The sequence below is a fragment of the Armigeres subalbatus genome, chromosome 2, assembly GCF_024139115.2.
Source record: "Armigeres subalbatus isolate Guangzhou_Male chromosome 2, GZ_Asu_2, whole genome shotgun sequence".
In the NCBI taxonomy this organism is placed as follows: Eukaryota; Metazoa; Arthropoda; class Insecta; order Diptera; family Culicidae; genus Armigeres; species Armigeres subalbatus.
Genome location: NC_085140.1, coordinates 122,151,895 through 122,179,016, shown reverse-complemented (window position 1 = coordinate 122,179,016; position 27,122 = coordinate 122,151,895). Strand labels below are relative to the sequence as shown.

The 27,122-nt window shown below is 43.3% G+C and overlaps 1 protein-coding gene across 1 annotated transcript in view; it reads right to left on the bottom strand.

Annotated features, from left to right (window-relative positions):
* LOC134209207 (LIM domain-containing protein A-like) overlaps positions 1 to 27,122 on the bottom strand; it is a 167,624-nt gene that overhangs the window by 55,509 nt on the left and 84,993 nt on the right. The window contains exon 3 of the mRNA XM_062685199.1: positions 5,102 to 5,298. Coding sequence (XP_062541183.1) covers positions 5,102 to 5,298 — 197 coding nt within the window. The remainder of the gene's footprint in view (positions 1 to 5,101; positions 5,299 to 27,122) is intronic.

Here is a 27,122-nt window from a genome sequence, read left to right as displayed (position 1 = left end):
ACTTTTGGAGGAATTTTCGAAGAAACTTATTCAGGAAATTCTGGAGGACTTTCCAAAGAAGCTTCGTGAGAAAATTGCAACAAAATTTCTGAATAACTTTCCGAAGAAGCTTCTGGAGGAATTTCCGAAAAAAAACTTATTGTAGAATTTTCAGAGCATATCTTAGAAGAATTTTGGAAGAATATTCTGGAGGGACTTTGGAAGGAATATCTGGAGGAACTTCTTGAACTTCTTGAAGAATTTCCAAAGAAATTTTTGGAGGGTTTTCCAAAGAAACTTCTAGAGGAATTTTCGGAGGAACTCCTGGAGTAAATTCTGAAGGGACTCTTGGAGGAGTTTTCGGAGGAACTGCTGGAAGAACTTCCAAATCAACTCCTGCAGAAATTTACGAAGGAATTTCGGGAGGAATTTTTAAAGGAACTCCTGGAGCAATTTCTGGAGAGGCTCCTGGAGGTATTTCCGGAGAAAATTAAGAACTCTTGGATCATTTTCCGGAGGAGGTACTGGGAGGAATTCCTGGAAGAGTTCCAGAAAGAATTTGCGAATTGAATTTGAATTTCATTTTTGGACATTTTTGGAGGGATTTCCGAGAAAACTCCTGGAGAACTTTTCCTTAATACCTTAAAAAATTCCGGATGAATTTTTGGTAAAGTTCAGTAAATTAAATGTAAACAATAAAACTCCAAGGTATATAATTAGTCCACGTCGATCAACGCCGCCGTCTCTGATTGTAATTGAAATGACGTCGTCACATTGATTACGCTACTCTCATATTGTTATCTGCTCACAAGTTCTTCTAAGTTAAAGTTCTCTGCAACTCTGTTAAAGCAACTCTGAAAAACTAAAAATCTAAGAATTTAAAATCCAGAAATCCCAAGAAGCAAAGAATTGCCATTTTTTTTATATTTTTAGTGTCAAAACTCGATGTTTTAAAATCATGTTAGTAAAAATTAAAATCAATAATTTGCTTTTATATTGTATACTGTCGAGAATAATGAAAAATAAATTAATGTATAACATTTTTCGAAATCTATTTCTGAAGCATGAAAGAAAATTCCCGAATACCCCTAACCCAGCAGCCGAAAGCGAGGTTTCTCTTGCCTGATTATTACGTCCTTTTTGTCGTTACGTCAAACATATTACGTCACAAATTGCTTACAACGCTTGGTTTTGGCTAGAAAATGCCAATTACGTCACTTTTTTGTTACACGAAACGGATGTAATAACACATCTTATTTACGACGGCTATGATGTGCATCAAATCCGATGTGATATTACAATTTTTTTTACTGTGTATGAATATTTAGTTGAATGAAAATGGCGTTGAAAGCGAATAACAGAATAATAGGTCAATAATATGTAATTTTGTAAATTGGATAATTTACTTACTTATGGATCCTGTACCCCTCTGGTGGTGCAAAGGGCCGACTTGAAAGATCTCCATCCTGAGCGTTGCCCGGCTATCGCTTTAACCTGTTTCAGGTTAGATTTCGGTCGACTTCTTTATTTCTTTATTGAGGCTTCGCCGCTATGAGCCTCTGGGTCTGTCTCCGCTGCGATGTCCCGCTGGGTTCCAGTCTAATGCTTGTTTACAGATTTCGTGTCCATCCCTACGTAGAGTGTGGCCGACCCAGCCCCACTTCCGATCCCGAATTTCTGTTGCTATCGGCCTCTGGTGACAACGACGATGGCGCTCGTTGTTTGAGATCCAGTTGTGAGGCCACAGGCCCGAATTATATACCGCAGGCATCTGTTGATGAGCACCTGCAGCCGTTGAGTGTTCTCCACTGATACACACCATGTTTCGCTAGCGTATAACAGCACAGATTTCACGTTAGAGTTGAAAATTCGTATTTTGGTTCGTTAACTTATCTGCCTGTTTTTCCAGATATTTCTTAAACTCGCAAAGGCAGCCCTTGCTTTCTTGATCCGTGCGCCTATGTCGATCTTGGTACCGCCGTCTGACGCCATTTGGCTACCAAGATATTGGAAGCTTTCAACATTCTCCACTGGTTGCCCGGCTACTGTGAAACTGGAAGGAGTCACCGTGTTTACATCCAACGATTTGGTTTTGTTGACGTTGATGACTAAACCTGCCGAAGAGGAGCGCTCGGCAAGGTCGTTGAGCTTACTCTGCATATCAGAGCGCCGTTGCGCGAGGAATGCAACATCATCCGCCAATTCGAAGTCATTTAGGTGCTCCATGGTTATAGGCTGCCATAACAACCCGCGGTTTGGTTCACGGTCAATCGCATCTACCAGAATCTCGTCGATTACGATGAGGAACAGTAACGGTGATAGAATACATCCTTGCCTCACACCAGCTACGACCCGGATAGGGTCGGACAAGACCCCATTGTGCAGCACTCTACACGAGAAGGCCCCGTACTGTGTGTCTCAGGGCGCCCCACATATTCTCGTGATTGAGACGGTCGAAAGCTTTTTCGTAGTCAATGAATACCAAGTAAAGGGACTCTTGGAATTCGTTGACCTGCTCCAGAATGATGCGGAGCGTGACAATATGGTCCACACAGGATCTTCCGGCACGGAATTCGGCTTGCTGGCGCCGGAGAGTCGCATCGATCTTCTCCTGAATCCGGGCTAGGATAATTTTGCACAGAACTTTGAGAACGGTACACAGCAACATAATGCCTCGCCAGTTATCGCATACAGTCAGGTCACCCTTTTTGGGCACCTTCGCAAAGATACCTTGCATCCAGTCGATCGGGAAAGTTGCGGTGTCCCAGATATTACGAAATAAACGATGCAGTAGTTGAGCGGATGACATGGGGTCAGCTTTGAGCATCTCGGCTGATATGCGGTTGACCCATGGCCGATTTAGCCATTATTTTTATTAATTTAGCCGGAAGGGGGCCCCGGGGCCGATGGTATGTGGGGGCCCCAAAATGTACAAAAAAGGTTGGTTTTAGTATATAAGATTTGTGGGGCCCGGGGCCACGGCCCCCCGGCCCCCTCATAAATCCGGCCCTGGGTTGACCCCTGGGGCTTTATTCGATAATTGGATAATTAGTCAAAAGAATTTCGATAAAATTTTCCTTATTACAATTTTGACATTTCCTTATTATTCCTTATTTTCCTTATTCCCTTTTAAATTTGCTTTAATTAAAGTGACAAGTCGACCCGGTCAAGTCGTGATACTTTCTGACTTAATTACTCGTATATGTAAATCTATCTATATATGTATATATTTCTGATTTCCAATGTATCACAGCCAAAAATAAATAAACATACGCGATTTCCACACAGACTCTCTAAAAATATAGTATTTAACTTTACTGATGTATGACTAAATTATTGTTGTCATTGATTCAGAATCGATTTTTTGGAGTTCTGTCAAAAATCGACTTTTAAAATATTCGGGGGAAATTGATTCCTCTCCAAGAACTTGCTTTGATAAAATTAAAAAGGTGCCCTCAGATTTTTAAAATATTTTTCTTTAAAATACGCGGAATTTTCGAATTGCTGTGCCTATACAAAAATTTGCGAATGAACGATTTTTGTAATTGAATTCGACAGCACATGCAATTTTAAAATTTGGGGAGACTTGATCCCCTTTTTATGATATCTAAGCAATAACTAATTTTTCCTGCCAACCCTTCATCAAATCTGTCAAATCTACAAAAAATAGAAGCCTGAGAACAGATTTTTATTTTTTTGATTTTTTTTCGCCAAATATGGGTGATTAATGAGGCAATATTGAGGCAATAACTTCAAATCCAAATATCTGAAAACTTTGATGGAATGTTGACATTTTGACCAGTGCAGATCATTAACCATATTTATGGCTTTGTGCTGCGAAAAACGAAAGCATTTGGTCATTGTTATGAAAAGCTTTTCAAATTTTGCGCGGCCAATAAAAAAATCTTTAGTAAGGTCAAAACATACAAACCGCCCTGCAGAATAAATAAGGTCGTCAATAAAAAAAATAACTCACCACATAAAGGTTATTTGTTTAGAGGATATATACTAAAAAATACGCAAGAACAAAACTACTTTAGTTCTCGATAAAACAGAAGGTGATCAAGTCTCCTCGGGGATCAAGTCTCCCCTCCTTCCCCTATGCTGTATATAAAGAAATCATCATTCCGGTGTTTGAGTATGGCATGGAGAGTTGCGCTACAAACACGTCACCCCATACTCCAGAGAGTCCAGAACAAGTTCCTCAGAGTGATTCTGGGCTCTCCCAGGGGAATGCAAAATACTGATGCCAATCGTCTGCTTGCATCAAACCACAGAATAGCTGCTTTGGTTCGTTGGTTGGTTGGAGAGGTTTAGTGCACGCTGCCTAACATCTGAACACTAGATCGCGCTGGAATTAGCTCATTAGGTTATACATTTTTTTGTTAGGTGTGGCAAATTATTTTCGAATTGAAATATCACAGCTGACTGGAGCCAAAAAGTAAATTAGAAAATCAACTAAAACTTGTTCATTCAAACCAAATTGCAAATTAGTATACGAGAAAGGCAAAAAAAACACTTATGCAGATTAAGAGCCACGAAGGCTGGACACTTGAATATTGTTTATACAATAACAGAATATTGTCAAACCAAAAATAAATTAAATAAAAAGAAATTCATGCATTTCACGCATAAGAAGCCCACATTTCGTGCCAATAGATTGAAAACGGTTCAGTAGTTCAGAAGATTTGATTTGTTGAAGAAAGTTATTGTATATTTTTCTGACTACTTTATATAGAAATTGGGTATGGCGAAATTAGACAAAATAAGGGTGTGACTATGTTTGTAAAAGAACAATCCTTGATAATATGTAATAAACCTAAAAGATCTTTTATCGATTTCACATGGAATTGCAGAATAAGTGAACTGGGAGCAAATCGATATCTCATAACAAGCATGAAACGAGCTTCAAGTTCTTATTCTTGATTCCCCAGATGAAATCCCGCATGTTTGTCCAGGATAAAAAAAAGTGTAAAATTATGATTTCACAGCTGAAGACCTTCGCCACCTTTTCCCTCCCATTTTAGACAGAAGTTCCACTGTTTTACATAGACCGAAGTGAACTATGAGTGCGAGTCCTGCACAAGAACAGGACCATCGAAATGTGCAAAATTCTACTTACAGCGAGTGCATCCAGTGATTTCAGTCGTGCATCGGTGCCGCTGCTGTTGCTCCCACAGCTCCCAGGATTGGGGCTGCTGCTGGTACTGTTGGTGTTTTGGCCACGTTTGGGACTCCCATTGCCGTGGGACGCCGACTTCGCCAGTTTGCGCTCCTTCAGTTTCCGTATTCTTGCGTCCTTTATGCTGTGAGGATATCCTGCTGCCGATGATGGTGCATTCCCGCCAGGCGGTTGGTGTGCGTTGCCATAATTGTGCCGGTGAAGAATGTGTGTTGGAGCGATGGCAGTTTTTTTGGTTCACATGGGCGTAGAACGTGTAATGGAAGTAAGAAGAGCGAAAGTAAACGTCAGTTATGTATGGGTTAGGTATAGAGGAGATAGTAACAGATCTTAAACACATGGGCGAGCATTAACGGACTCATTCGGAGCCAAAGTATAAACCCAGTTATTTCAGTTATCGAGTTAATCTTGGATGGGAATGAAGACTAACAAGAGCAAACTAACACTCAATTTCGAATCGCGGGCAGATAAATATTACATACAAAGTAACCATTAGCACTATATTACGCCAAACCGCCATATAGGGCCAATATACGGCTATTTAAAAACTTATAAGCATTAAAGTAGCACTATATGGCCGATTTGGCGTAATATAGTGCTTATTGGTTACTTGGGATGTGCTGGCGATTGTACCAGCGATATGCATTTCGGGCAGTCAGGAGACTGCGTAAACCCGAATCTGAAGGAAAATTTCCTAGAACAACCATGTTCAGACAACACCTGTGCAAGGTGAAAATTTATTTGACCATGTTGCCTATCTATGACACAATCAGAATCAGTCTATGGGTCTCCTTCAAGTATCACATCAACTTCAGTGGTGTCGAGAAGGCGAAGCATGGAGTTGTTTTCGTTGTACTTGGTAAGCAGCAGCGTGGAATCATTAGATGAAGGCCAGCGTCAGAATATCTGGTGAGACATCCGATTCGTTCGTGACGTTAGATGGATTGAAGCAGGGAGATGCGCTCTCTAATCTGCTGTTCAATCTGCTCTTTGGTTTTACGGATGACATCGACATCATTGGTGTAGATCGCAGAGCAGTGGAAGATGCCTTCGTGGCTTTTAAACGGGAGACTGAAAAAATAGGGCTGATCATAAAGCCTGTCAAAACTATGTACCTGGTACCTAAGTACCTGGCTGGCAGAACGTGGCAGTCCTAACGGTGTTAGTTCCGAGATGAACATGGATGGGAAGCGGAGAAATACAGATCATTTCATATTCACTGTTACTGCGGAGCTAAGGACCTTCATTTAGAGCTGGCCGAATACTGTTCCAGTCGATATAGCAAAGCTGCTCCTTTCGTAAACAAACGCAGCCAGCACTTGCCGTAAATGTTGAAAATTGTACATTACTGTGCATTTGACGAAATTTTTCATTTTCTTTGTCTATCCTCCACCAGTGCATTTACACTAGATTGAAAGAGCAACACGAATGAACATAACACATCAACTAAACTACGTCTACTTGCGAAAGTGAAGCAAATCGTTAAATTGATAAAACTCTTCATTAAATCCTCTTCATCACAATCGCAATACCTCTCAATCTGCAACAATAACGATGTTCATTTGGATCAGTTCTCAATGCACGCCCATAAGGGTGTAACCCTTATTAAGGTGCCCCAAAAAACACTTTCAATTTTTTTATGAGCCGCCTTCTTATTCTGTTCCCTGGTGCTCTGGACAAAATTTTAACCAAATCGATCAACGGTTGGGTAGTGCTAAACTCGTTAGATGTTTATATGGAAAAATGTATACCGTTATCGGGGGAACATTGATCATTTTTTAAATTGTTTTGTAAATAACTCCTCCGTAAGTGAAATGATAGCTTTTTTCATATTTTTAAAACGAGTTCTGCTACATATAGAATGTATAAGGTTGTTGTTCTTGATCATTTGATAATTTTAAAATTATGTTAAAAATGTTTTTTGTCGAGCTTCTTGATTTTTCAATTTGGGGTAACTTTGATCAAACATTTATCTATAGAGAAGGCGTATGCAAACGCCTTAAGGTAAGCAATTATAGTTGGAATCTCTTACGCTGAAGCGATATGCATCGATTGTTTCGAGAAAGACATCATCACCGCTAGTGGAATTATCTGGTTTTTCAACAATATATAATAAAATTTCGGGACAAAAACTATGGAATAACCGAGAAAATAAGATTTTTTTTTTCCAATTTCGTTTATTTGGTAGGCTCAGGCGTGTATAACACTTTACGGAGCCATCGTTCTTTGTGATATATACAATCAATATCATTTTATTATACGGTTAGTAAGAGGGGGGTAGAAGCCAGCGTACTCGTGGTGACTCGAGGTTAGTTTACAATGTTTAAGGATGGACGGGGCTTAGGATTTGGGATCAGGAAATTTCAGCTTCTCATCCGGGCATTTGGCGTCAGTGACGATGTGGCGTGTCGTCGTGCTCGAGGAATGGTTCGACTGGGAGCATCTTCCGGATGGCAAGAGCTATGGAGCTCTACGGAACAAAAAGGCAGAGACAGAACAAAAAAAACTTTAAAGAAAGAAAAAAAACAAAATGTTAGATTTTGATGTCAGAAGCACAAAGAAAACTATAAATGGCCTGCATATAGACAACATCACGATCTCCCAAAACACCGCGAACTTCCCTGAAGGGTTGTTTACCTCGGGCCGCAAGGGTATCCAATAATTGCTCTCTGGAGGCGTCATTTTCCGAGCAGGACCAAACTACGTGATCGATGTCATCATAACCGGCTCCGCACCTACATAAATTGCTATCGACAAGGTTTATTCTGTACAGATGTGCGTTTAGTGAATAGTGATTAGACATAAGTCTCGACATCACGCGAATGAAGCCTCGACTTAAGTCCTCACCTCTGAACCACGCTCGCCCAGAAACTTTTGGAACTATGGAAAATAGCCACCGTCCAAGTTCGTTGTGTGTCCAATTTCTTTGCCAACTTTGAAGAGTACTCTGACGGACTAATGGGAAAAACTCGTTGCTCGAGTATTGTCTATCATAAACTTCACCTTCCTGTGCGCCCACCTTTGCCAGTGAGTCTGCCTTCTCATTGCCGTAGATTGAGCAGTGAGATGGGACCCAAACAAAGGTAATCTTGAATGATCTTTCGACCAAAACACGCATCTGCTCTCTTATGTTTGTAAGAAAGTAAGATGCGTGCTTAACAGGTTTCATCGACCGGAGTGCCTCGATAGAACTAAGACTATCCGAGAAGATGAAATAATGGTCTACGGGCTGATTGGAAATTATCCCCAAAGCGAAGTTAATTGCTGCCAGCTCAGCAACATAAACCGAACACGGTTCCTGAAGTTTTCGGAAGGTGGTTGAAGTTACATTGAAAACACCGAAGCCAGTGGATCCGTTAATGCGAGAACCATCAGTGAAATATCTGTTGTTGCAATTGACATGTTCATATTTTTCTGAAAAAAGGGAGGAAATAGATATTTGTCGAAGATGATCTGGTATTCCTTGAATAGCGTGTTTCATGGACAGATCGTATTCAATGGAGGAACTGTCGTTGATGAAGTGAACTCGAGGTGAATTATAACACGGAAGACAAAGATCTGAAGAAATGTAGTTGAGATAGACTCTAAGGAATCTTGAACGACAAGTCAGTTCAAGCATTTTATCGAAGGTATCTAAGACAAGTGTGTTCTTGTTCCACATTTGACGAGTATTCTAAGTGAGAGCTCCCAGTAACGGTGCTTTAAAGGAGTGACTCCAGCAAGCACCTCCAGGCTCATGTTATGCGTCGAATGCATACAGCCAAGGGCAATACGCAAACAACGATACTGAATTCGTTCCAATTTGATCAGGTGGCAATCAGCTGCTGAGAGGAAGCAGAAAGAGTCATACTCTAAAACAGAGAGAATAGTCGTTCTATAGAGTTTGTTGAGGTCTTCCGGGTGAGCACCCCACCAGGTTCCGGAGATAGAACGTAGAAAATGGATCCTTTTCCGGCACTTTTGTATCAAATACTCAAAATGGAGTTTCCAAGTACATTTAGAATCAAACATGACCCCAAGGTATTTAGAAGATAAAGATTGGTTGATGTCATCATTCAACAGTTTTAGTTTCAGTTGAGCTGGGTACCGCTTCCTAGTAAACACAACCAACTGAGGTTTTTGCGGTGAAAACTCGATCCCCAGATGTCTGGCCCAAACAGTCAGATTATCTAGATACTTTGCAATGGTCCTTGCAAGACAGCTGCACATGGACCTCTTAGAAAGACCACGGCATCATCTGCAAGTTGTCTGAGCGTGCATTGTCCTTCCAAACAATTGTCAATATCTTTAACATAGAAATTATAAAGCAAGGGACTTAAACATGATCCTTGGGGAAGGCCGATGTAGCTATTTCTGGAAGTTGTCAGAGTGCCGAGTGTGAAGTTCATTTGTTTTTCTGACAACAAATTATACAAGAAATTGTTCAAAATAACGGGTAATCCACTACTGTGCAGATTGTCTGACAGTACTTCTATGGAAACTGAATCAAAAGCGCCCTTAATATCCAAGAATACTGAAGCCAATTGCTCCTTGTGCGCAAAGGCCAGTTGTATATCTGAAGAAAGCAACGCTAGACAATCGTTTGTTTCTTTCACTTTTCGAAATCCAAACTGAGTATTTGAAAGCAATGCATTTTCTTCGACCCAATGGTCGACTCTTGAAAGGATCATTTTCTCCAATAATTTTCTCATGCATGATAGCATGGCAATCGGTCGGTATGAATTGAGATTAGACGCTGGTTTCCCAGGCTTTTGAATAGCTATTACTTTGACCTGTCGCCATTCAGGTGGCACAATGTTGTACTCCATGAAACAGTTGTACAGGTCAAGTAATCGTCTTTTTGCGATATCTGGGAGGTTTTTAAGAAGATTGAATTTGATGTTATCGCATCCCGGAGCAGAGATGAAAGAAGAGATATAGAAAGTTCCAGCATTGAGAATGGTCCACCCAAAGAACCGGGATCATTGACTGATTCTCGAAATAGCGGTTCTGCTGGTACGGAATCAGGGCAGACCTTTTTTGCGAAGTTGAATATCCATCGATTGGAGTATTCTTCACTCTCATTGGTGGAAATGCGGTTCCGCATGTTGCGAGCCGTTTTCCAAAGTGTTGTCATTGAGGTTTCTCGTGATAGTCCCTCGACAAAACGTCGCCAGTAGCTACGTTTTTTTGCCTTGAGAAGATTTTTGAGTTTTCTTTCAAGCCTCAAATACTCTTCAAAAAGCTCTGACCTTCCATGTTTACGGAAGGCCTTGAAGGCATCAGATTTCTCAGAATTCAACTTAGTACATTCATCATCCCATCCAGGAGTGGCTGGTCTTCTGATGACAGATGTACTTGGAACGCGTCGTTTCTGAGCTTCCAGTGCGCTTATATGAATCAATTCGGTAAGGAATCGATACTCATCCAGTGGCGGAAGAATATCAGTTGATTCAATACCAATTTTTACCGCCGATGCAAATTTTTGCCAGTCAATGTTCTTCGTGAGATCGAAAGGAACATTAACTGGCTCAGATTCTTGATAGCCACTTTCAATTGTGGTGGCAATCGGCATATGGTCACTACCGTGGGGATCCTGGATAACCTTCCACGTGCAATCTAACGATAGTGAATTAGAACATAAAGACAGATCAATACGGCTTTGTTGACCATTTGGTCCTATTCGAGTTACTTCACCAGTGTTCAAAATATTCAAATTGAAATCGTCACACAAATCATAGAAAATAGGCGCTCTATAATCGTCATACGTTTCGCCCCATCCAATACCATGTGCGTTCATATCACCCAATATCAATACTGGAGATGATAGGAGGGAGACTGCGCTCCAAAAATGTCGACGATTAATAGAGGCATTTGGAGGAATGTACACTGAAGCTATGCAAAGATCTTTATTCTTCACATTTACTTGGCATGCGACGATTTCTAAGCCGGGAACAGTCGGAATGGAAATTTTGTAGAAGGAGTAGCATTTTTTGATCCCCAAAAGAACGCCACCATAATGATCATCCCGATCTTGGCGAATAATATTAAAATCGTGGAAGTTGATTTCATCTTCAGAAGAAAGCCATGTTTCACAGAGTGCAAATATATCGCAATCGGAATTGCGAATCAAAAACTTGAACACGTCTAATTTATTTTTCAGACTATGACAGTTCCACTGCAGCACAGTGATTGTATCTTGGGTATTGGCCGTATTATCCATCGAAAGATACAATTCCTGCAAGAAGTGGCCATGAAACAGTCAATTGCTTCAGATAACTTTCCACTGTTGGTATAAAAAGTTCAATGATAGGCTTCAAAGAATTCGGAATATTAAATAAATTCAAAAAACGGTCCACAAGGTCCTTAAAGGAGACCAATCCTCGCTTGGACGGAATACTTTTACTAGAAGTGCGAATTACTTTTTTTCTTTCGTTGATTCTCCTAGCCGGATGTTTCTTCGAAACATTGGATTTTGGCAATGGCGGGAATGCCTTACTGCAACTAGTATCAAAAGAAGCAGTAGGGACAGGTTGCTTCGGGATTTTAAATAATCCCCAATTATCTTCAGATTATGGCAAGCTTTTATGGATGACTTTTGTTCTCTTACGGCGCGATCCCGGGGAAGACGGTTGCTTGCTCTTTTCGGGCGCGTGTACCTCCGAAGAATCATCCATATCAGCTACGTCAGAGTCCAATTCATCAATGGATATGAAATCATAATAATCACTTAAACGAACGGTGGCTGAAATAGTAGTCGATGCAGTGGCTGTGGCGGATGTGTCTTGCGACTTAACCATTTCCGCATACGACTGCTTGGAGCGCTGTACCAACGAGCGCTTCACTTTTTGGGTGCGCTTTTTGTACACCGGGCATTCCTGCAAACCATGGGGAGGACAATTAATTGCATATTATTCGGCAACTCGGACGTACGAAAACCATTTTTTTGTTAAATATCTTGGCTGTGCATATGCACAGCATATGTTTCGAAATGGACAAATTGATATGAAATTTGCGAAAAAGAATCCACGTGTCTTGGAGGGACTCGAACCCTCAACCTCCTACTCTCTAGATAGGCGTGATAACCCCTACACAACAAGACCACTTAAAGGTCACGTTTGCGGAAAAGCCATCAGAATCCGAGTACCAACCTCCACCGCGGTTAGCTCTCTTTTTTGCAGATTTCATATCAATTTGTCCATTTCGAAACATATGCTGTGCATATGCACAGCCAAGATATTTAACAAAAAAATGGTTTTCGTACGGCCGAGTTGCCGAATAATATGCAATTAATTGTAATCAAGTGTCGGTCTTTCACCGTCATTAGTCGTCTGAGTACACGCGACCGCTTACGTTAAAGGCAATCAAACTCATCAAATGCTTTAGCCAAGCAAGCCTTTGGCACAGCAGAGTGCGATTGAATTCGCATTCTATACCGTCCCGCCCAGACAGTTACTGGGGGCATGGAGTGCGATCCTCTCGTTTAATAAACAATGTGCACTCGCTTGGCTGTGGATATACAATAGTAAAGCGCATGTGGAGATTGGACAAATCAAGCATCCGAAAGATATTCAATTTGCAAAAAAGAGAGCTAACCGCGGTGGAGGTTGGTACTCGGATTCTGATGGCTTTTCCGCAAACGTGACCTTTAAGTGGTCTTGTTGTGTAGGGGTTATCACGCCTATCTAGAGAGTAGGAGGTTGAGGGTTCGAGTCCTTCCAAGACACGTGGATTCTTTTTCGCAAATTTCATATCAATTTGTCCATTTCGAAACATATGCTGTGCATATGCACAGCCAAGATATTTAACAAAAACATGGGGAGGATTCAAACCACAATAAGCACATTTTGTTGCCTGTTGCTGGCAGGACTCCTCCCGATGCCTTTCAGAACATTTGCCACAACGTGGTTTGTTGTCACAAAACTCGGCAGTGTGACCAAGTTGTTTGCAATTGGTACAATTAAATACCCTTGGCACAACAAGACGCACCGGAAATAGCATGTTTTCAATATCAACATATTTTGGGAGCATCGAACCGGCGAACGTCACCCGAAGCGAACCTGACTTGGAATATACCTTCTTTCCATCTACCGTGGCTGCTGAATGCAATTCCTTGCAGTCCAGAATATCCACGGTAGACTCCATTACATTCTTTAGGCGGCCTTTTCCCGCAAGTACATCCTTGCAAGTCAGGCTCGCTGCGTTGATCACACCTTCAATTTCGACCTCCCGCGAGGGGACATAAACCATATATTCAACATTGTACGCCCTGTCGCCAGCAATTTCATTCGCCACCTAGTATGTAGGTGCGGTGATGCGTAGTTTGTTCCTGTTGATCTGGCTAAAATCAAGCTTCGGAAAACGACGCGTCAAATCTCGTTTAATGCCGAGAAAATCTAGGCTTTTTAATTTCTGCCGAAAGTAAAAAACCCAAGGCCCAGGCGAAGCCGCATGGTACAATCGAGTGCGCCCTCCATCTTTAGCAGGCACACTGCCTTCTCCAGTCTCCGCCTCCATTCTCACCCCGCAAGGTGGAAGGGTAATTTTGCTTATACTAACTTAAAACTAATAGCAAATTAGAGAAAAAAACTTAAAAAAACTAATTTGATTAATTCTAAGCAGTCCCACTCTGTATCAAACAGAAGGGAGAACAATAAAAAGTTTTGCCACTTATCTGCCCCTGCTGCTGTAGGTAGCAGCAGTAACAAATGGCCTGCTTCACTGGCGTCGCCAGAAGCAGCTACTTCACTCGCCGACAGCGATCGCCTTGGATCCGTAGGTAGGAGCGCAACACACAATAGCCTTTTCACTACCGAACACAATCCGCGATGAGACACAGCACACACGTCTGGCTCGTTCGAACTATCGGCACGGAATGAGAAAATAAGATTGTCTATCACATAACTATAGGTACGAGATTTTTTTTTGTTATTATACTTGTTTTGAGTGCTTTTTTGGCAGCTTGCTGTGCATTCAAAAATTAATGTTGATTTTATTGTTCAAATTTTGGCAAAACATAAATGCAAATTCATACGAAGTTTATATCATTCAGCAGCAAATTTAGTCAAGATTAGGATACCTTACTCACAATAAGTAATTGTGATAACAGGAAACAATATTTCATTCATTTCTTGAAAGTGATGAAACTGATCAATGTTACCCCAGATTACGGTACAAATATAAAACAGTGATTTGCAGTTAGACGGCACAATGCACGACGAAGAACTATGATACTCAATCGGTTCTTGTAGAATTTAATATGGAATGTTATGTTGCAAAATGGTGGGTAGATATCAAGGAAGGAGCGCCCAACAGAGCTCTGGTCCCCACAAGTTCTCACGCTTCCACGGGTCGTCCATCGACAAAAGACCGCCAGCTAGGGGTTGTGTACTTAGCTGGTAGAGCAGCCTGGGCACTGTTGTCCTTCTGACATCAGCTAGAGTGAGAAGTTACGCCTCGAGCGTCTGTTCACCAGGAGGTGCGGCCTAAACAGCGTCTGCCTGGTACCCAGCGGCTGATCAACGAAATGCTGTATCGCGTCAGCTATACCTAAGGTGGCAGCCCCACCAGCGCGATGTAGGTAATGCAACCCCGGTAAGGTGCCTTACTTCTTCTTCTTCTTCTTATTGGCATTACATCCCCACACTGGGACAGAGCGGCATCGCAGCTAAGTGTTCATTGAGCACTTCCACAGTTATTAACTGCGAGGTTTCTAAACCAGGTTACCATTTTTGCATTCGTATATCATGAGGCTAACACTATGATACTTTTTTGCCCAGGGAAGTCGAGACAATTTACCTTACTGAAGCCTCTCAAATGGCTTTGGGACAGTTCGTCGAATGGACATTTAGTCGAATGGAAATTTAATCAAATGGACATTTAGTCGAATGGACATTAAGTCGAAATGACATTTAGTCGAACGGACATTTAGTCGAAAGGACATTTAGTCGAATGGAAATTTAGTCGAATGTTGAAAGTGTTTAGGTGGTAATAGGTATTTAGTTAAATGGATAATTCGTCAATCGATTTTTGGTTGAATTGGAATAAATAATCCACAAGATTTATGGATAAACTGATAAGAGGAATTCAGTTGACGTGAGGAAGTTCAGCGGAAGTGCGGAAGAGCGGAAGAAACGAATATGGATGTCAATGAGGATTTTTCAGCTGAGCTAAAGAAACTTCTGGAGACTCTGGTGTATTATAGGAAAATTTAAAACCTACAGAAAGAGTAAAATATTAGGTACTGATGGTGAAATACTCTCTATTTTTTCGGTACATGATCAAAAACCAATGATATCAATGTTACTTCTGAAATTGTGCTCCAACCATAATTCGTTTATTATTGGCCGAAAATTTAATTCCCACCAAATGGTCATATGAATTTCTGGTGAAATGATGACTGAATTTCTTTTGACCAGGTGGTATAGATTCATCGTAGTCGGTTAGAGGGGTTCGCCAAAATCAGTATCCAGTCGGAAATATTCTCGGGATATTCACCGTTTTCGTATTATTTATTGTTTTTATGGACCCATCATTCTTTGGACAATATTGGAGCAATAATTATGTGACTTTTAGAAAACCCGAATAAATCATTTATTTTTTTATTGTTATTGACTAAAGTTCTTTTCTTTCAAATAGCTATTCGACGGAACATTGTTAGACTAAATTTACAAAGATTTTTAATTCGAAAACTCGCTTTCGACCAAACGTCATTCGACCAAATGTACGAAGATTTTTCATACTTAAATCAGATTTCGACTAAATGTCATTTCGCCCAAATGTCCTTTCGACGTAGTGTCCTTTCGACCAAACGTCATTCGACCAAATGTCCTGCTTATCTAGTGGATTAAAAAAACATTTTCGACTAAATGTCCTTTCGACCAAATGTCCATTCGACGTAATGTCTTTTCGACCAAATGTCATTCGACTAAATGTCATTTGACGAAATGTCTTTCGACGAAATGGTATAGATTCCCTCAAATACCACGAAAAATAGAGATAGAAGAAAAAGAGAACGTTATTTTTGGCAACCGACCCGGCAACGAAATAAGGACTATGATTGGAAACTCGGTACCTGGAATGTCAGCACCCTAAATGAGCCTGGACGAGTGAGCCTTCTGGCTCGTGAACTGCAGAAGGTTGGAGTGAACGTGGCCGCTATTTAAGAAGTCCGATGGCCTAGATCCGGAAAACGTGAATTCCGAGCCGTATAGCCCATGCCCAACACTGCATTCAAGTATAACATCAATCACAGCGGCGGCGGAAAAGCAACGTTCAACGTTTACGCACCGACAAACGATAAATCCGACCACATGAAGGACACGTTTTATGAATGTTGTTGCGATATAATTTCGCTAGGTTCAATTCAATAATAGGAACGCTCTAAGAGGTTACGATTTGTGCGTTACATTGTATAGAAAGTATGAATATGAGTAGTGAAATAATGAGCACAGTGAACCTGGTAGTGATAACCAAAAGATTAGCTGTGCCATCGGTATCGTAGAAATTGTTCTAGTAAAATAGTAAGAATTCGTTAAACACTGGATCCGGCGCTAGCTGATGCCAACCAAGTTTGCCGAGTAGGAGTTGGAGTAAGAGTACTTATGGATGCACTGAAAAAATGTAAGAATTACAACTAAAATTGTTATGATTTGTTTGGTAATACATTATTTTTAGCTTTAGCTGATCAGACAAATCAACGTCTTTTAATCTGCTGAAAGAAGTTCAGTTCTCAACTACAAGCTCCAAAATCTCTCGGCAACAAATGTCTTGATAAAGCCTATGGAGAGTGCCCAAAGCATGACGTGAAAATTGTTATCGGAGACGCCAACGCTCAGGTCGGAAGAGAGGGTTTTTTCCGTCCCATAATTGGTTGGGAAAGCCTTCACTCCGCCACCAATGACAACGGCCTACGGCTAGTAAATTTCGCTGCTGTAAGAGGGATGGTCATCATTAGCACCTACTTTGCACGAAATAATATCCGACAGCAAACCTGGAGACACCCAAATGGTGAAACTTGCAACCAGATAGACCATGTTCTGGTGGATGGGCCGAGAAATGGGATGTTATCGATGTGCGAACATTCAGAGGTCCGAACATTGACTCTGATCACTCGTTGTCAGTAAAATTCGATTACGGTTGTCAACTGTATCGAACGAAAGATCACAGCGAACGATGCGTTACAATATCTAGCGATTGTCGGTGGAAGGAGTATCGGCTGAGTACCGCCAGAAGCTCGACGAACGGATAAGTGCAATCAACGTTAGCGCCAACATCAACGATCTATGGGAGTCGATCAATGGAGCGGTGACAACAACAGCACGAGAAGTGGTAGGCACTGCACAGAGGCGACCCATGACGGGTTAGTTCGATGTGGAGTGTCAGAGAGTGACAGACGAGAAGAACGTTGCCAGAAGCCAGATGTTGGTGTCGGGTACCCGATCGAATAGAGATCGGTACAAGGAAGCAAGAGCAGCCGAAAAACGAACCCACCGCAGGAGGAAGAAAGAATATGAAGAACAAGTGATTAGCGAGGCGCAGGAAAAAATGGAGCAGAACGATATGCGGAGGTTCTATGCGTCTGTCAATGGCGTGCGGAGAAAGACAGCGCCATCTCCCGGCATGTGCAACGACCAACAAGGGAATTCGCTGACAGATAAAACCGAAGTGGCTGCCAGGTGGAAGCAATACTTCGAGACTTTGTTGAACAGTGGAAGTGACGATGCATCGGTGAGCAGAATAAATATTAGCGACGATGGGCAAGCTGTGGAGTCACCTACACTAGATGAGGTTAAAAAAAAGCTGTGAAAGAGCTGAAAAACAATAAGGCTGCGGGAAGGAACAGCTCCCGGCTGAACTTCTCAAACATGGCAGTGAGCAGCTTTATGAAGTTCTGCACCAAGTTATGTCGAAAATATGGGAAGACGAGGAAATGCCTGCTAGCTAGTTGGACGGCCTCATTTGCCCTCTCTTTAAGAAAGGGCACATACTGGAGTGCGCCAATTACCGAGGAATAACCCTCCTTAATTCGGCGTACAAAATTATGTCCCGTATTCTGTTCAACAGATTGAGACCGCTTGAAAAGTCCTTCGTCGGCGAATACCAAGCAAGTTTTCGTGAGGGCCGATCAACGACGGATCAAATGTTTACCCTGAGACAAATCCTTGATAAATTCTGGGAGTACAACTTGCAGACACATCATCTGTTTATTGATTTCAAGGCGGCGTACGATTCAGTGAAACGAAATGAATTATGGCAAATTATGCTTGAACATGGTTTTCCGGCGAAACTGATACGGCTGATTCGTATAACGTTGGATGGATCGAAATCAAGTGTAAGGGTTGCGGATGAAATATCGACGTCATTTGTTACCTTAGATGGATTAAAACAGGGTCATGCACTCTCGAATCTACTGTTCAATATAGCGCTCGAGGGAGCGATTAGGAGAGCTGGTGTGCAAAGAAGCGGTACCATTATCACAAAATCGCATATGCTCCTGGGATTTGCGGACGATATCGATATTATCGAGATTGATCGCCGTGCCGTGGAAGAGGCTTTTGTACCTTTTAAGAGGGAGACAGCGAGGATTGGACTCACGATCAATTCCAGCAAAACGAAGTATATGGTCGTTGGCAATCAACGTGGGTTCATTAGTGGTGGTGGTAGCGAAATGGTGCTGGATGGTGAAAAGTTTGAAGTGGTAGAAGAATTTGTGTATCTTGGAACATTAGTGACGTGCGATAATGATGTTACTCGCGAGGTGAAAAGGTGTATTGCAGCTGCAAATAGGGCTTATTACGGACTTCGTAACCAGCTTAAGTCCCGTAGTCTGCAAACGAAAACAAAACTCGCGGTGTATACTACTCTGATTCTTCCGGTGGCTTTATACGGCCAAGAAACATGGAATTGTACCAGGTGTATAAAGGGCTGGATATTATTTAGCTTATTCAACACGGCAGACTACGGTGGGCTGGTAACATTGTTCGTATGCCGGAAGAACGTCAAGCGAAGATAATATTTAGTAGAGAACCCGGAAGGAAGGCTGCGTACACGATGACTTTTTGCAGTTGAAGAGGACCTGAGGGCGCTCAATGTTCAGGGCGACTGGAAGCGATTGGCCCAGGATCGAGTACAGTGGAGAAGGATACTCCATTCAGCGTAGGTTCATCGAAGAGCTGTAGCCCATCAAGTAAGTAAGTAATTTAATTCGTCCTTTAATTCAGAGGATTGCTTACGGGACTCATATTGACCATGTTTGTACTAGGTATAATGTCAAAAGCCGCAAAATGAAAGTTAGTTGTTAGGATGGAGGATTCGTAATTCACTATTGTAAATATCACATTTTTTTTTGCCTCTTTCCTTTTCGATTCTGAGAAAGCGATTCTATTACCGCAGAGTGGAAATCTAGCCCAGTTGATATGTAACACTTTCCGTACGAAGCCAGAGTGCGACAATTAACCTTTTCAACAATAATGCTTTCTCCAGCAACACTGACGCTTGTGGCGCGTTGCTTTTTGTATATAAAACAATGCAAACTTTGGGAAGCCCCAGTCACCCATTCCTACCACTACCAGCACGGAAAAGTCAGATGTTGCATAAACATACGAAAGGAAACCGTATACGGTAAGGAATTCCCTGGAACTCACCCATTCATCTTGTCGTGGTGTTGGTTTGTCGATTTTTCATTTCTTTATGTACTAATACCTTGGGGTAAGTAACGGGGATCCCCTCCCAGCAAATGCTCTTATTTACATCACATTCCATACGATGCGATATGGATCGAGCCAGGGGGTTGAGTTAGGAGCTTTCGTGGGAGGGCGAAAGCTCCAAACCTTTCACACTAACTATAACGACGCCGCCGGTCGGTCGGTCGCTTGGTCTGACGGTCTCTCGGTGGGTGTCGTTCGATCGATGGTGAAGTGTCTGTAGCGCCGCCGTCGGCGTCACTGTTGTAAATGGAAACAGTTTTCATTATAGTGTTTGTAGGAGTGTGCCTCGGCTCGGTATCTTGCGCTTTTAGGCAGCAAGGTGTCAGAATTTCCTCACGCAATGATGGGCAATTATAAAAAGGGTGCGGACTTTACGTGCCATTTGACGTGCCGCTGCTTTGGGACGTGCGTACCCACTACTTGCTGCAGGAGTCTTTTCTCTGGTACCTACGTGAGGAATGAGATGAATTATGATGATGAGTGGCGGCACCGTCCCTTGTTGGGAAAGGTCAATTCAGTGTGGCAATGAAAGAAAGTTTATTTGATGTCCTGTTTGCTTCGGGGATGGGTTGGAATTTAATGATCCATTTATCATCAGATTGGTCAGGCTAATGAACTAATCTGCCGATAAAGATGTTCGTCACGCAATAGGTGTGGTTTGGTTTTGTTATGTTTTCGTTTCTGTTAAACAATATGTTTCGTTTATAAATTATGGGTTATTTTTTCTTTAATAATTATTTTTCTATCTCTAGAAGTTTTTTTTAGTTCAGTAATCTTTATTTCAGAATGGAAGAGTTCTCAAATTCCGTTACTACAGACATTCATCGTTACTTACATCGCACCACTGCACTTGCATACAAAGCATGTCGGCAGCACCAACCAAGAGAGTGGGAAAAAGTCAAGCTGATCGATATCCTGAATAGGATCGATTTCAGGGCGCCAGTCAGTTTAGTTCACCCCCTCCTGGGCGTATCGTCATCGCTCGGCTGCCAATTGATTGGCTTTCCAATCGTTCGCTTGGGTGCCGTTTCTGCTTGTTCGATTCGTTTATCGCTAGAGAAAATTTGTGTCTACCCTATCAAACAACGTACGGTGCGAATTTGAGCAGTCAAAAATCAGTGTATGTTTATTATTTAACAGCAAAATTCTAAATAATGTCAACTCTGGTAAATATGCATCGTAGTTAATTAAAGTAAAGCTTAAATATCAATATTAAATAAAAATTAAAACATAAATTGAATAACTCCTGCAATAGTGGTGCCTTTTTAATGTGTTTAAAATATAATGGGGCAATCACAAAGGTTCACAATTGTTCGCATTGGCTTATGTAAGTATGCAAATAAGGCCGCAGTGAAGACGCCACCCACGCAGTCTGCGAAGAGTCCACAAATCGTATTCGTCCAAACGTTGCATTTTGCGCTCCTCGCCTTCTAGTATCCGTCAGATCGCTAACAAGAATTATTTTCATCGGGGTATTGTCCGACTTTCTGGATACGTGTTCAGCCCACCGCGGTCGTCCGATTTTCGCAATGTGAACGATGGATGGATCTAGCCAACAGCTGCTACTATTCTTGGTGTATTTCACTGGCGCCAGCCATTGCTATTCGGTTTGACAATATTTGGTGTACAAGATCGGTGCCTTTGAGAACTATAGCCTCCTTGCGACGAGTAGTGTGCTACTTCTGGCTCCGCCAGTAGAGGTTCATTCGCCTCTTCCATGCGTCTTATATCTGAATCCCACCCTTAACCACAACCTCAACTAGCGGTCATTTGACATCGGCAGACCCGTTAAACCATAGACACTATAGGTTCCATAGACGAGCTGAGGCGAAGGCGAGTGTAGCCAAACGAAATGGCAGTTAGTGTAGCCAAACGAGCATGACGTCACGATTGCAATCCAAGCAACGGAGCGTGTGACGTCAAATTCACGTGGTACACTGTGAAAAAGTTGAAAAACACACTTAACCTTTACGATACCAGCAGACGAAAACGACTAAAAATTATTTTTCAATTTGCTCTCATTTCGTCAATGATCACCCGATTTTAACGAAACAGGCATGGTTGGATCGAAAATTTAATATATTTTCAGGAAATGGCTTGAGGACGTGAATTTTCGTAATGGTTCCGGATTGAGGCCAAAACCCCGTGGGGTACCTATGGTAACCCAGAATGTAATTTTTCCAAGAAACTCACGAAAAAATGATTTTGTTCATGAAAAATCTATGTATGGTGAATCTAAATGCAATCATATGTTATATTTGAGATTTCAAGGACTCAGCAATTGGTTCCGGGTACATGGCTGCTTGATATCGGTTCCGGTAGGGACCTAAAGTGGACACTTCCGAAATGGATATATTGGAACCGTTTAAATACCCAAATGACTTGAATTCACTCACAAAAGCAAAAGGAGCTCATGCATTATACTTTAAAGTGTGTTTGACCACCATCAGGTGGCCAACCTGGAGCCGGTTCCGGTGGGAATCCAATGAGGACATTTACGGAATTGATCATATTGGTGTCGTTCGACGGTTTAAAATTCGGGATTTTACTCGAATAAGTGATTCGAACTCATGCCGAATCTTTCCAAGTGAATTTGGTCACACTCAGATGGCCAACCTGGATCCGGTTCCAGGGGGAGCCCAATGAGAACAATTACGTATTTGATCATATTGGTGCCGTTCGACGGCTTAAAATTCGGGATTTTCCTCAAACAAGCGACTAGAACTCATGCCGAGTACTTCCAGGGGAGTTTAGTAACCTTTAGGTGGCCAACCTGGAGCCGGTTCCGGTGGGAACCCAAAGAGGACATTCCGAATTGAGCATATTGGTGCAGTTCTACGGCTTCAAATTCGGGATCTTCCTCGAATAAGCGATTGGAACTCATGCCGAGTAATTCCAAGTGGGTTCGTTCACCTTCAGGTGGTCAACCTGGAGCTGGTTCCGATGGGAACCCAAAGAGAACATTTACGGAATTGATCATATTGGCGCCGTTCGATGGCTTAAAATTCGGGATTTTACTCGAATAAGCGATTGGAACTCATGCCGAATATTTCCAAGTGAGTTTGGTCATCCTCAGATGGCCAACCTGGAGCCGGTTTCGGTGGGAATCCAATGAAGACATTTACGGATTGGATCATATTGGTGCCGTTCAACGGCTTATAATTCGTGTTTTTTCACGAATAAGCGAATGGTAAGTACTTCAAAGTGAGTTTGGTCACAATCAGTTGGTCAACCTAAGAGGAAATTTACGGAGTTGAACATATTGGTGCCGTTCGTCGGCTTAAAATTCGTGATTCCTCGTGAATAAGGGATTGGAACTTATTCAGTGTGTTTGTTTTTCATGACATGGAACCTTGAATCGTTCCAGTTGATGACCCAATTAGGACATTTTAAAAATCGAGCTAATGGGTGCTAGAGCTGTGCGCATATTGAAATGTTATCTGCGGCGACGTGATGAACCATTTTCAGTCAGCGACGGCGGCGTGGCGAAGTTCCTCAAGGAATTTCTTCGGAAGTTCCTCAAGGTATTCCTCCGGAAGTTCCTCAAGGAATTCATCCGGAAGTTCCTCAAGGAATTACTCCGGAAGTTCCTCAAGTAATTATGTTATCGGCGGCGACGTGATAGACCATTTTCAGTCAGCGACGGCGGCGTGGCGAAGTTCCTCCAGAAGTTCCTCCGGAATTTCCTCCGGATTTCCTCCAGGAGTTCCTCTGGAAGTTCCTCAAGGAATTCCTCCGGAAGTTCCTCCAGGAATTCCTCCGGAAGTTCCTCCAGGAATTCCTCCGGAAGCTCCTCCAGGAATTCCTCCGGATGTTCCTCCAAGAATTCTTCCGGAAGTTCCTCCAAGAGTTCCTCCGGAAGTTCCTCCAGGAATTCCTCCGGTAGTTCCTCCAGGAATTCCTCCGGTAGTTCCTCCAGGAATTCCTCCGGAAGTTCCTCCAGGAATTCCTCCGGAAGTTCCTCCAGGAATTCCTCCGGAAGTTCCTCCAGGAATTCCTCCGGTAGTTCCTCCAGGAATTCCTCCGGTAGTTCCTCCAGGAATTCCTCCGGAAGTTCCTCCAGGAATTCCTCCGGAAGTTCCTCCAGGAATTCCTCCGGAAGTTCCTCCAGGAATTCCTCCGGAAGTTCCTCCAGGAATGCCTCCAAGTTCCTCCAGGAATTCCTCCGGAAGTTCCTCAGGAATTCCTCCGGATGTTCCTCCAGGAATTCCTCCGGAAGTTCCTCCAGGAATTCCTCCAGTTCCTCCAGGAATTCCTCCGGAAGTTCCTCCAGGAATTCCTCCAGTTCCTCCAGGAATTCCTCCGGAAGTTCCTCCAGGAATTCCTCCGGAAGTTCCTCCAGGAATTCCTCGGAAGTTCCTCCAGGAATTCCTCCGGAAGTTCCTCCAGAATTCCTCGGAAGTTCCCCCAGGAACTCCTGGAGGAGTTCCTCCAGGAATTCCTCCGGAAGTTCCTCCAGGAATTCCTCCGGAAGTTCCTCCAGGAATTCCTCGGAAGTTCCTCCAGGAATTCCTCCGGAAGTTCCTCCAGGAATTCCTCGGAAGTTCCTCCAGGAATTCCTCCGGAAGTTCCTCCAGGAATTCCTCCGGAAGTTCCTCAGGAATTCCTCTGGAAGTTCCTCCAGGAATTCCTCCGGAAGTTCCTCCAGGAATTCCTCCGGAAGTTGCCTGGAATTCCTCGAGGAACTTCCGGAGGAATTCCTGAGGAAGTTCCTCAGGAATTCCTCCGGAAGTTCCGGAGGAATTCCTCAGGAACTTCCTCCAGGAATTCCTGGAGGAAGTTCGGAGGAATTCCTCCGGAAGTTCCGGAGGAATTCCTCCAGGAACTTCCTCCAGGAATTCCTGAGGAAGTTCCGGAGGAATTCCTCCGGAAGTACCTCCAGGAATCCCTGGAGGAAATTCCGGAGGAATTCCTGGAGGAACTCCTGTAGGGACTTCTGGAAGAACTCCTGGAGGAAGTTCCTCCAGGAATTCCTCAGGAACTTCCGGAGGAATTCCTGGAGGAACTTCCTGAGGAATTCCTCCGGAAGTTCCGGAGGAATTCCTGAGGAACTTCCGGAGGAATTCCTCCGGAAGTTCCTCCAGGAATTCCTGCGGAACTCCTGCAGGAATTCCTGGAGGAGCTTCTCCAGGAATTCCTGGAGGAACTTCCGGAGGAATTCCTGGAGGAACTTCCGGAGGAATTCCTGGAGGAACTTCCGGAGGAATTCCGGGAGGAACTTCCGAGGAATTCCTGGAGGAACTTCCGGAGGAATTCCTGGAGGAACTTCCGAGGAATTCCTGGAGGAACTTCCGGAGGAATTCCTGGAGGAACTTCCGGAGGAATTCCTGGAGGAACTTCCGGAGGAATTCCTGGAGGAACTTCCGGAGGAATTCCTGGAGGAACTTCCGAGGAATTCCTGGAGGAACTTCCGAGGAATTCCTGGAGGAACTTCCGAGGAATTCCTGGAGGAACTTCCGGAGGAATTCTGGAGGAACTTCCTGGAGGAATTCCTGGAGGAACTTCCGAGGAATTCCTGGAGGAACTTCCGAGGAATTCTGGGAGGTGGAGGAATTCCTGGAGGAACTTCCGAGGAATTCCTGGAGGAACTTCCGGAGGAATTCCTGGATGAACTTTCGGAGGAATTCCTGGAGGCAATTCCTGGAGGAATTTCTGGAGGAATTCTGGAGGGACTTCCGGAGGAATTCCTGGAGGAACTTCCGGAGGAATTCCTGGAGGAACTTCCGGAGGAATTCCTGGAGGAACTTCCGGAGGAATTCCTGGAGGAACTTCCGGAGGAATTCCTGGAGGAACTTCCGGAGGAATTCCTGGAGGAACTTCCGGAGGAATTCCTGGAGGAACTTCCGGAGGAATTCCTGGAGGAACTTCCGGAGGAATTCCTGGAGGAACTTCCGGAGGAATTCCTGGAGGAACTTCCGGAGGAATTCCTGGAGGAACTTCCGTAGGAATTCCTGGAGGAACTTCCGTAGGAATTCCTGGAGGAACTTCCGGAGGAATTCCTGGAGGAACTTCCGGAGGAATTCCTGGAGGAACTTCCGGAGGAATTCCTGGAGGAACTTCCGGAGGAACTTCCGGAGGAATTCCTGGAGGAACTTCCGGAGGAATTCCTGGAGGAACTTCCGGAGGAATTCCTGGTGGAACTGCCGGAGGAATTCCTGGAGGAACTTCCGGAGGAATTCCTGGAGGAACTTCTGGAGGAACTTCCGGAGGAATTCCTGGAGGAACTTCTGGAGGAATTCCTGGAGGAACTTCCGGAGGACTTCCTGGAGGAGCTTCCGGAGGACTTCCTGGAGGAGCTTCCGGAGGAATTCCTGGAGGAACTTCCGGAGGAATTCCTTGAGGAACTTCCAGAGGAACTCCTGGAGGAACTTCCGGAGGAACTTCTGGAGGAACTTCGCCACGCCGCCGTCGCTGACTGAAAATGGTCTATCACGTCGCCGCCGATAACATAATTACTTGAGGAACTTCCGGAGGAATTCCTTGAGGAACTTCCGGAGTAATTCCTTGAGGAACTTCCGGAGGAATTCCTTGAGGAACTTCCGGAGGAATTCCTTGAGGAACTTCCGGAGGAATACCTTGAGGAACTTCCGGAGAAATTCCTTGAGGAACTTCGCCACGCAGCCGTCGCTGACTGAAAATGGTCTATCACGTCGCCGCAGATAACATTTCAATATGCGCACAGCTCTAGCACCCATAAGCTCGATTTTTAAAATGTCCTAATTGGGTCATCAACTGGAACGATTCAAGGTTCCATGTCATGAAAAACAAACACTGAATAAGTTCCAATCCCTTATTCATGAGGAATCACGAATTTTAAGCCGACGAACGGCACAAATATGTTCAACTCCGTAAATTTCCTCTTAGGTTCCCACCGGAACCGGCTCCAAGTTGGCCAACTGATTGTGACCAAACTCCCAAAGTACTCACCATTCGCTTATTTGTGAAAAAAAAACACAATTATAAGCCGTTGAACGGCACCAATATGATCCAATCCGTAAATGTCCTCATTGGGTTCCCACCGGAACCGGCTCCAGGTTGGCCATCTGAGGGTGACCAAACTCACTTGGAAATATTCGGCATGAGTTCCAATCGCTTATTCGAGTAAAATCCCGAATTTTAAGCCGTCGAACGACACCAATATGATCAAATCCGTAAATGTCCTCTATGGGTTCCCACCGAACTCATTTCCAGGTTGGCCCCCTGAAGGTGACCAAAATAACTTGGAAGTACTCAGCATGAGTTCAATTTGCTTATGTGTGGAAAATCCCAAATTT